This window comes from Myotis yumanensis, unplaced genomic scaffold, assembly GCF_028538775.1.
Source record: "Myotis yumanensis isolate MYYU_CA2020_CCGP unplaced genomic scaffold, mMyoYum1.0.hap1 SCAF_12, whole genome shotgun sequence".
In the NCBI taxonomy this organism is placed as follows: Eukaryota; Metazoa; Chordata; class Mammalia; order Chiroptera; family Vespertilionidae; genus Myotis; species Myotis yumanensis.
The window spans coordinates 29,203,359-29,214,498 of NW_027223763.1; the positions used below are offsets into that span (position 1 = coordinate 29,203,359).

General features: G+C 50.2%; 1 protein-coding gene across 3 annotated transcripts; it reads left to right on the plus strand.

The window, feature by feature from the left end:
- The first annotated feature begins 702 nt into the window (after positions 1–702).
- Positions 703–11,140, plus strand: PIGO (phosphatidylinositol glycan anchor biosynthesis class O). Of its 3 annotated transcripts, none has more exons than XM_070431286.1 (11): positions 703–1,074; positions 1,423–1,966; positions 2,550–2,693; positions 2,880–3,003; positions 3,548–3,707; positions 3,901–4,080; positions 4,336–5,857; positions 6,426–6,632; positions 6,845–7,062; positions 7,657–7,727; positions 7,871–11,140. In XM_070431286.1, the coding sequence occupies exons 2-11, from the start codon at positions 1,456–1,458 to the stop codon at positions 7,998–8,000; spliced, it is 3,267 nt and encodes a 1,088-aa protein (XP_070287387.1). In that variant the 5' UTR covers positions 703–1,074; positions 1,423–1,455; the 3' UTR covers positions 8,001–11,140. The 3 variants fall into 3 exon arrangements, with proteins under 3 accessions (XP_070287387.1, XP_070287388.1, XP_070287389.1); XM_070431287.1 differs by having other exon boundaries at positions 703–1,065; XM_070431288.1 differs by lacking the exon at positions 703–1,074 and having other exon boundaries at positions 1,879–1,966; positions 2,522–2,693.

Consider the following 11,140-nt stretch of genomic DNA (forward strand, 5'->3'; position numbering starts at 1 on the left):
CTTAGCTCATTTTTATTTTTATTTTTATTTTTTAAAATATATTTTTATTGATTTTTGCACAGAGAGGAAGGGAGAGGGATAGAGAGTTAGAAACATTGATGAGAGAGAAACATCGATCAGCTGCCTCCTGCACACTCCCTACTGGGGATGTACCCGCAACCAAGGTACATGCCCTTGACTGGAATTGAACCTGGGATCCTTCCGTCAGCAGGCGGATGCTCTATCCACTGAGCCAAACCGGTCAGGGCCTTAGCTCATGTTTAGATGGTATTATTTGCCTTTTATTGAGTTGTAAGATTCAGTGAGAGACTTGGAGAGGGGGAATAATAAAATCTATCAGTTGGAGTCAGCTAAGGGAAATGGGGAAAGCAAATACCATATATCCCTATTTTACAGATGAGGTAACATCCAATAATGACAGTGAGTGGAGGATCTAGGGTTTAAGCGGTTTGACTCAGAGACCTAGCTCTTAGTCTTAACCAAGAAGGGACAGCGGTTCCCTGAATTTGCCTAACTTTGTTTCTTGTACCCAATACTACTAAACTACTACAATCTCACATCAAACTTCGTCTTGCCAGCCCTGCGCTCCTTGCCGAACTTGCTCGTAGGCGCCGGCAGATGGCGATGTGGCCCCGCGGGCCGCTCTGCTCGGCGCGCGCACCTCTGTGGTCTCAAGACCCAGGCGCCGCCGATGCACTTCCGGGCGCCGTTCAAGGTGAGCTAGGGGCTCCGAGGCCCTCTCCTCGAGGAAAGGGAACTTTCCACCAGCTCGCAGCCTAGGTGCCCAGGACTGGGATTAGGCTTTCTAGGCGGAGGCCGAGTAACCACCAGAGGACGCAGAGCCGTTCGGACGACTGGATTCCCGGCGAGGCCCAACCGCCTCTAGACCCCACCGGCTCTGCCCCGCGGCCCCGAGGAGGTCGCGCCCCGGTCCGGCGATCCTGGGTTTCCGGAAGCGGGTGTGACTGCTCCCTTGCGTCCCCTCGGCCCCGCCAGGCAGCGCCGTCAGCCTGTCCCGCAGGGATCCCCGGAGACTGCGAGCCCTGACTACCCAGGGGTGTTGAGGTGGGCAAGGTGAGGTGGAGAAACGGGCTGTCCGCGAGCAGTCTACCACTTGGACTGCTTTTCATCACTAGTGTCTCCTGGAGTCCGTGTGCGAATTCCTGTGCCCCGCTCCCAAAGATCCTGATTCGGGAGATCTGGGGTGGGGGCCAGGGAATCAACACTTTTAAATGGCCACTCCAGGTTGATGCCCAGCCTACAGACCTCACCGTCAGAAGCACTGGTGTCCCTGGTGGAGAGGAACAGTGCCCTGGGTTGGCTATGGAACTGCTTTATCTTCAGCAAGGCTTCCAAGAGGAAGTGACTCTAGCTGGGCTTTCATTGAGGCACCAGAATACCCAATGGTTCTTTGCCCCACAGTGATGCATTCTCTGCCCGGCCGCCACCACTAGGATGCAGAAGACCTCGGTGCTGCTCTTCCTGGTCTGGGTCTGCTTCCTCTTCTACGCTGGCATTGCCCTCTTCACCAGTGGTTTCCTGCTCACCCGTTTGGAGCTCACCAACCATAGCAGCTGCCAAGAGCCCCCAGGCCCTGGGCCTCTGCCATGGAGGAGCCAGGGGGAGCCCGGGGCCTGCTGGATGGCTTCCCGATTCTCCCGGGTTGTGTTGGTGCTGATAGATGCTCTGAGATTTGACTTCGCCCAGCCACAGCGCTCACACGTTCCTGGGGAGCCTTCCGTCTCCCTGCCCTTCCTGGGCAAATTGGGCTCCTTGCAGAGGATCCTGGAGACTCAGCCCCACCATGCCAGGCTCTACCAATCTAAGGCTGACCCTCCCACTACGACCATGCAGCGCCTGAAGGCCCTCACCACTGGCTCACTGCCTACCTTTATTGATGCTGGCAGTAACTTTGCCAGCTACGCCATAGTGGAAGACAATCTCATTAAGCAGCTCACCAGTGCAGGTCAGTCTAGGCCTCTTTGGAGGCTAGAAGTACTTTGACAGGTTTCTTCTTTAGAAGAACTTCAGGTGTCTAGCTGCATGCTTGGCATTGCTGCGGGGGAGGGGGGGAGCGGGGAGAAAGAGGCCAGGTTCCTGAATGCAGGGAGCACAAGTCTAGGCTTTGCCCTTCTGAAGTTCCTAATGTGCATGGGGTATGGTTTTACTTTTGGCGCGCTCTCAGTAAAGGAGCAGGACAGAGACGAAGAGGAGAAGATGTGGATCGGGACAGTGTCACAAGTTGTCTGTCCATTCATTGACTTGGAAAAAGCAAGACACACCCAGGAAAAACAGCAGCAGAGATAGCCAGAGACTGAGAACTAGCAGAACTTTTTGTAGGAACAAGGAGTGAGAGGTCTGGGTGGAGTATGGTTATCAGGAAAAGCTTCCTAGCAGAAAATTTTAGACTTTGAAGGATAAAGAATTGCTGGATGGGATTTCTTTGCCTTAAAGTACATGGTTGGGATTTCTGATGGGGTTTTAAAGGGCCTCCTCTCCTCTCTTCCCCTGCCCTGTTCAGGCTGTGACCCACTCTCATGCCCCTGCAGGAAGGCGTGTGGTCTTCATGGGAGATGATACCTGGAAAGATCTTTTTCCTGGAGCTTTCTCCCAGGCTTTCTTCTTCTCCTCCTTCAATGTCAGAGACCTACACACAGTGGACAATGGCATCATGGAACATCTCTACCCAACCAGTGAGCATAGGGCCAGAGGCAGGCCTAAGTGTGGGGGCTGGGAGGGCTGCTTCAGTCCTCAGATTCTGAGCCTCCAATGGGTGCAGTGGCCTGGGCTTGATGCTCCTGGACATAGGAGCACCAGAGCCTGGCTGGGTTTGAGGAGTGGGCCTTAGTCCCCTGTGCTCAGTCTTCTCCCCTTCACAGTGGACAGTGGTGAATGGGACGTGCTGATTGCTCACTTCCTGGGTGTGGATCACTGTGGTCACAAGCACGGACCTCACCACCCTGAAATGGCCAAGAAACTTAGCCAAATGGACCAGGTGATCCAGTGAGTGTGGGATATTGGCTGGGAGATGGGGTTTGTGTCTGAGAATCTCAGGATAAGTGGTCCCAAGAGGAAAAGTCCTTACATTGGAGCCTCTTTCCTGGTTGGATCTGTCTTCTCTAGGCCATTTTCTGAAGCTAGGGGTCTCATCCATCTTGAGTAGTTTAGTGTGTGGCTTTGGGCAATAGGGTTATTACTGAAGAGGTATCTCTCTAGGCCAGTGATGGCGAAGCTTTTGAGCTCGGCGTGCCAGCATTTTGAAAAACCCTAACTTAACTCTGGTGCCGTGTCACATATAGAAATTTTTTGATATTTGCAACCATAGTAAAATAAAGACATTTTTGATATTTGTTTTATATATTTAAATGCCATTTAACAAAGAAAAATCAACCAAAAAAATGAGTTCACTTGTCACCTCTGACACGTGTGTCATAGGTTCGCCATCACTGCTCTAGGTCCTAATAATGGAAATTGTGGCTGGGGGTGAATGGGCCCCTGAGAAAAATCTTTATCCATCCTTACCTCCTGACACATTCTTGGCCCCCAGGGGAATTGTCGAACGCCTGGAGAATGACACACTGCTGGTGGTGATTGGGGACCACGGGATGACCAAGAGTGGGGACCATGGAGGGGACAGTGAGCTGGAGATCTCGGCCGCCCTTTTTCTGTACAGCCCCACAGCTCTCTTCCTGCGGGCCCCACCAGAGGTGAGGCCTGAGTTGTGCTTTGGTTTCCAGGTTGTCAACCCTTGTCATGATAATAGCCTCTATTTTAGGCCTCAAGTTGATGACCTCTTGGCATCCCCCATTCTCATTTCCTACCTACACCCTTATGTCTCCCATCCCAAACACTGACTTCAGCTCTATGGTGAACCTATTGACCCCCGTCCTTCTCCTCTAGGAGCCAGAGGTAGTTCCTCAAATCAGCCTTGTGCCTACGCTGGCCCTGCTTCTGGGCCTGCCCATCCCATTTGGGAACATCGGGGAGGTGATGGTTGAGCTGTTCTCAGCGGTTGAAGACTCCCAGCCTCATTCCTCTGCTCTGGCCCAAGCTACAGCTCTCTATCTCAATGCCCAGCAGGTAAGTAATGGGCTGGGCTTCCAGGTTACTAAGCTAGGACAGACATGGGAAAAGCATAATGACCCACTCTTGTCCTCTGTTTAGTCTTAATCTCACCTTCCATAGCCATGTCCTCCTTCCATTATCCTTCCCTTCCCTCCTGTCCTGGACAGAGTTTGGGTCCCTGATTTCTAGGTACCCTTTTTGGTAATACCTGTCTTTGCCTCTGTCCTAACATCTGATCTGTGCCCCTTGGCCTCTGACCTTTTCTGCCAGGTATTTCGATTTCTTCACACCTACTCAGCTGCTGCACAGGACCTCCAAGTTGAGGAGTTTCATCGGCTGAACAACCTCTTCTCCAAGGCCTCTGCTGACTACCTACGGCTTCTGCAGAGCCCCCAGGGGGCCGAAGCAGCACTACAGACTGTGATTACTGAGCTGCAGGAGTTCCTGCGGGGAGTTCGGGCCATGTGCATTGAGTCGTGGGCTCGGTTTTCTCTGGTCCGCATGGCAGGGGGTGCTGCTCTTTTGGCTGCTGCCTGCTTTCTCTGCCTGCTGATAGCCCAGTGGGCAACATCCCCAGGCTTTTACCTCCGCCCTCTCCTCCTAATACCTGTGGCCTGGGGTCTGGCTGGGGTTGTAGTGTGTGCTGGCCTTCTGGCAACTACTGAGCTAAAGCTGGATCCAGTGGTTCTAGGCGCTATGGCTGCAATGGGTTCAGTCCTGCATATTCTGTGGAAAGCCTGGGCTGGCTGGGGGTCCAAGAGGCCTCTTGCAGCCTTGCTTCCCTTTCCCAGGCCTGTTCTATTACTTCTGCTCATTCGCTTTGCTGCTTTCTTCTCTGATAGCTTTGTTGTAGCCGAGGCCAGGGCCATCCGCTTCCTTTTGGGCTCACTTATCTTGCTCCTGGTTGCCCAGCTTCACTGGGAGGGCAAGCTACTGCCACCTAAGCTACTCACAATACCCCGCTTTTCGGCCCAAACAGGCCCCTCACGGCACAAGGGAACGCATGCCCTGGGACTTGGAGTTGGGTTGCTTTTGTGTATAAGGCTAGCTGGGCTTTTTCATCGCTGCCCTGAAGAGACTCCTGCTTGCCACTCCTCTCCCTGGCTGAGTCCCCTGGCGTCCATGGTGGGTGGTCGAGCTAAGAATTTGTGGTATGGAGCTTGTGTGGGGGCCCTGGTGGCCCTGTTAGCTGCTGTGCGCCTGTGGCTTCGCCGCTACGGTAATCTCAAGAGCCCTGAGCCCCCTGTGCTCTTTGTGCGCTGGGGGCTGCCCCTAATGGTCCTGGGCACTGCTGCCTACTGGGCATTGTCATCGGGAGCAGATGAAGCACCCCCACGTCTCCGAGCCCTGGTGACTGGTGCATCAGTTGTGCTGCCTAGGGCTGTTGCAGGGTTGGCTGCTTCAGGGCTCTTGCTGTTGCTCTGGAGGCCTGTGACGGTGCTGGCAAAGGCGACGATGGGTGCTCCAAGGATGAGGACTGTCCTCACTCCCTTCTCAGGCCCCCCCACTTCTCAGGCTGACCTGGATTATGTGGTTCCTCAAATCTACCGACATATGCAGGAGGAGATCCGGGGCCGGCTGGAGAGAACCAAATCTCAGGGTCCCCTGACTGTGGCTGCCTATCAGTTGGGGAGTGTCTACTCAGCTGCTATGGTCACGGCCCTCACCCTCTTGGCCTTCCCACTTCTGCTATTGCACGCAGAGCGCATCAGCCTTGTGTTCCTGCTTCTGTTTCTGCAGAGCTTCCTTCTCCTGCATCTGCTTGCTGCTGGGATACCCATCACTACCTCTGGTAAATACATATCTCAGCCCTGATTAATCCAAGGACAGTAGGGATATGAGTTTGTTTTCAGGCTGGTGTTGCTCCTCAGGTTTTTCACCTTGACACAGGATCTCCTGCCTCACACAGTTGGGAGGGTCTTTGTGATGTTCTCTCTCTTATCTGCTGTAACCAAGCTAATTGATCCCTACCATTAGCTCTGGGGGGCAGCAAGGTTCATGAAGAAGGGAGACAAGGCGTACTGTAAGACTCATTCTTAAGGAAATGCTGCATCCTCATGAGTGCATTTTCTGATTTTCCAGTCATGGGAGTGGTGAATTATCCGTATATAATGTCATAGTGAGCTATGTGTATATGAGGGAGAAAAGAAATTGCCCACAGAGGGGTTCAGATTAGAGTAATGGGGTTTTGTGTCTCAGCGGGCATTAGAATAACAGAATATTGATGATAGGAGGCTGGGGTGATGGGCATGTGTGTATGAGAATTAGCATTGAAGCAGTAGTAGTATATGATCGTGGGGCGGTAGGCTATGGATTAGGAAATGGGATAGGACTATAAAGAGGCATGTTTCTTTCCCCAGGTCCTTTTACTGTGCCATGGCAGGCAGTCTCAGCTTGGGCCCTCATGGCCACACAGACCTTCTACTCCACGGGTCACCAGCCTGTCTTTCCAACCATCCATTGGCACGCGGCCTTCGTGGGATTCCCAGAGGGTCATGGCTCCTCTACCTGGCTGCCTGCTTTGCTGGTGGGAGCCAACACCTTTGCCTCCCACCTCCTCTTTGCAGGTACCTCCTCACTCCTTTGCTCCCACTGTTTACTCTGGCTTTGCAGAAGGAAAGGAACCCCCTGGATTTGAGTGGGGACATGTAATTTTGTTGGATCTCTGGCACCCCTTGGCCTATGTTAATTGGAGGCTGAGTGAACTAGGGTGGTTGAGGGCCAGGTTGCCCGGACCCTGGGTCCTCCATTGATTCTGCCCTGCCTTCCTCTGAGGCAGTAGGTTGCCCATTGCTCCTGCTCTGGCCCTTCCTGTGTGAGAGCCAAGGGTCCCAGAAGAGGCGGCAGCCCCACGGGAATGAAGCTGAGGCCAGAGTTGGGCCTGAGGAGGAGGAGGAGGAGCCACTGATGGAGATGCGGCTCCGGGATGCGCCTCACCACTTTAATGTAGCACTGCTGCAGCTGGGCCTCAAGTACCTCTTTGTCCTTGGTATTCAGGTGGGTTCAGGGGGGAGATCATGGAATTAGTGACCTTTTCTCATGTGTGTACATCACATTCCTTCTTTCATACTTTGCCAAAACCCTGGGAGAGAGCCTTGACTGAGGTTCAGATAAGTGAAGTGGTTGCCCAAGGTTAGGGAGCTCAAATGGCAGTATTGAAACTTGAACCTAGACTTAGATTGTTTCCTCTCTACGAGCTAGATGTAGACCCTGTTGTTGCATTTGAGATTACTCCATTGGTGTTCTGACGGAAAAAACAAGTGATGGCCAGGGTTCTTTCCCAAGCTGTGGTCGTGGATCCTCCTCCTTTCCTTCAGAGGCAGGGGTGTGATTGTGACATCTTCCTCCACCTGGGAGGCAGAGCCTGAGTGTTAGCAGCACAAATGGATAGTGTTTGCCCAAGATCATCCGGCGAGTCATGGTGGGACCAGGCGAAGAATTAGATCTCCAAGTGTTTGCCCAAGCCCAGTTTTTTTCCCACTGGCACACAGTACTTCCTACTCGCTCATTCTTCACAGGGGCCCACAGCAACTCTCTTTGACCTGCTTCCTCCTTCTCTTCCCAAGTAACTTGGCTCCTCTCCTCCCTCAGATTCTGGCCTGTGCTTTGGCAGCCTCCATCCTCCGCAGGCACCTCATGGTCTGGAAGGTGTTCGCCCCCAAGTGAGTGGATTTTGCTTGAGAAATAGAGGGTGAAACTGGGAACAAAGAATGAACATCCAGAGTGGACAAGGTTTTGCCTCAGCAGGGAAAAGGCTCTAGACCTACTCTCAGTGTCCCCTGATATTCTCCACCTTTCTTTACAGGTTCATTTTTGAGGCCATGGGCTTCGTTGTGAGCAGCGTGGGACTTTTCCTGGGCCTAGCTTTGGTGATGCGAGTGGATGGTGCTGTGAGCTCCTGGTTCCAACAGCTAGTTCTGGCCCAGCAGAGGTAGCCTAGGCTGTGGGTAGCCTAGGCTGTGGGTGTTGACTCCTGGCGATGCTGAGAACTGAAGAGCAATCTAGTCTGGCCTGTAAGGGTGCTGGATCATCTGCAAGAGAGGCTCAGCCACACCTCTTACCACCATGCAGCCAGGAGCTACTGGCATCTGGGACTTTATTATTTTATAATTAAAAAGCATAGTGGGGCTTGATCTTTAACTCCTGTTTCAAATGCATCTTTGGGACTGGGGGTGGTCTCCAAAGTGGAATAAAATAATGTAAATGAGTGTGTTTGAGATGTAGGGAAGCCCCCACTGTCCTATATGGGCTAGCAGGAGTGTAAGTCACCCTTCCCACCTGGCACAGATGGGATCAGTTCTGCAGAACTGCTGTACCTAAGAACCTTTGGGAAATAGTTGCAGTGGTGTGTATTCACTTCCCCCAGCTCTTCCCAAATCATGCTTTGACTGTTAAAAAAAAAAAATGGCTGAAAACACAAGCCCAGGCATCTTGGAGCACACAGACTTTCACTGCCTGAGTAGTGCTGTCTCCTCTACTGTGTGCTTCAATCCAGAACACCCTTTGCCTTCACTTCTGTGGAGGCCTCCCTAGTTTCCCAACCAGTGTTGCCTTTTATTAGACCTACTTGCCCAGCTTAAAGCATTCTACTTTGTCCCATTGATTATTCCTAACTTGATGCCAAAACTGTATGAATCTAATGCTCCTCATGTTTATCTCTTGTGTCCTCCATCCACCTCCCTACTCCTGTAGCAGGTGGAAGTGCTGACATGAAATCCCTGTGGAGATGTCCATCAAAAGAGTGAGGAACAGGCTCTGAGGAGAAGGGTCAGGACTGGGGTTTGAGGTTTGAGAGTACTCAGGACAGGATGAGATAAGACCACTGAAAGAAGAGTGGATGTTAAACCTGTGGGATAACATCTACCTTTACCTCACAAGGTAAGAAGAGAAACTGAGTAGCAGTGTTTGTGCAGTAAAGGCATTCACTGCTGTGGTAGCTAAAGGAAGAGTCCTAATTATTATTTTTTTTTTTAATATATTTTATTGATTTTTTACAGAGAGGAAGGGAGAGATATAGAGAGTTAGAAACATCGATGAGAGAGAAACATCGATCAGCTGCCTCCTGCACATCTCCCACTGGGGATGTGCCTGCAACCCAGGCACATGCCCTTGACCGGAATCAAACCCGGGACCTTTCAGTCCGCAGGCCGACGCTCTATCCACTGAGCCAAACCGGTTTCGGCAAGAGTCCTAATTATTAATGGCCAACAGTCCTTAGTGCTAATAAAGGTCAAATAGGAAGATGGTAAAAAGTGTACTGTTTCACGCAATTAGAGCATAGGACATTAGATCCTGGCAGGGATAGACTTAATAATGCAAGGGGAGAAGCTGGCCCCAGCTAGCCTATAAGATGAATTAGAAAAAGTCCCTTACCCTCCCTCAATCTGGTGGACACAACTCCCAGGCATCATTTAGTGAGCAGACAATGCCTTTGTGAAAAGAAATAAAGACCTTTTCTCCATTTCAAGACACAGGGGAAGGATTTTAGGTACATCCCCGCCTCCTGATTTTCTTTGTTGGGAGTCCCCTTCCCTGGAGCCTAAAGATAATCTGATCTGCCAACCACTGTTTCCTTTTCTCCCAAAATATCTACAAGATTCTTTTAGAGAAAGACCTGTTAGCACATTGATTTATACCAGTGATTCTCAACCTTCTGGCCCTTTAAATATAGTTCCTCATGTTGTGACCCAACCATAAAATTATTTTTGTTGCTACTTCATAACTGTAATGTTGCTACTGTTATGAATTGTAATGTAAATATCTGATATACAGGATGGTCTTAGGCGACCCCTGTGAAAGGGTCGTTCGACCGCCAAAGGGGTCTCGATCCACAGGTTGAGAACCGCTGGTTTATACTATTAAAAATTTGTATCCCTGCCTTTTACTTGACATCAAAGAGCCCCTTCCACACTAATTCATTGTGTTTATTTTAAAAAAGAGCTTTACAGAGGCACAATTTACCATAACATTTACCCATTTAAAGTATACAATTTAATGATTTTTAGTATATTCACAGAGTTATATAGCCATCACTACAATCAGTCTTAGGACATTTCACCAACCCACAAAGAAACTAGATACTTTTTCCTATTACCCTCCATGTCTCCCCCTGCACCACCAGCCCTAGGCGACCACTATTCTGGACACTTCATAAAAATATATAGCCTTTTGTGACTAGCTTCTTCCATTCAGCATAATGTTTTCAAGATGCATCCATATAGTACCATGTATCACTACTTCATTTTTTTCTCTCTTAAAATTCAGGTAAAATTCACATAACATAAAATTAACCATTTAAAAGTATATAGCCTGGCCCTAGGCAGTTTGGCTCAGTGGATAGAGTGTCAGCTTGTGGACTGAAGGGTCCCGGGTTTGATTCAGTCAAGGGCATAGGCCCAAGTTGGGGGCTCAATCCCCAGTAGAGAACATGCAGGAGGCAGCCAATCAATGATTCTCATCATTGATGTTTCTATCTCTCCCTCTTCCTCTCTGAAATAAAAAATATATTGAAAAAAATAAAAGTGTACAATTCAGACCTTCCCTTAGGGAAAGGCAGGGGGTCTTATTGTAGTATGCAATTAGACAGAACAAGGACAATGAGCCAGGTACAGAAAGTCACCTAGATGGAAAGCCCCAGGTGCCTAACAAAGGACCTCCCCTAAAATCATCCTTAAAACCCTTAGGATGGAGGACTCCCATGCTTTCCCTCCCACTCCCTGCCCCAGGCAGGTTACCTGGCTTCCTTTCTCCCAAGCTCCAAGGGCCCTTTACCTCCATAACTCATTTCCTAAGCCCATTTCTTCTAGGAATTACTTTTTCTACCTCTGTAATTTACCCAATAAATGTTCTCTTGAAAACAAACGAAAGTGTACAATTCATTGGCCCTTAGTACATTTACAGTGTCTTACCACCACTACTATTTCCAGAATATTTCCATCACCCCCAAAAGAAATCACTTATCCATTAGCAGTCACTTCCAATCCTCTTTGCCCCCAGCCTGTGACAACCACTAATGTGTTTTCTGTTTCTGTGGATTTGCCTATTCTGGATACTTCATATAAATTGATTCATATAA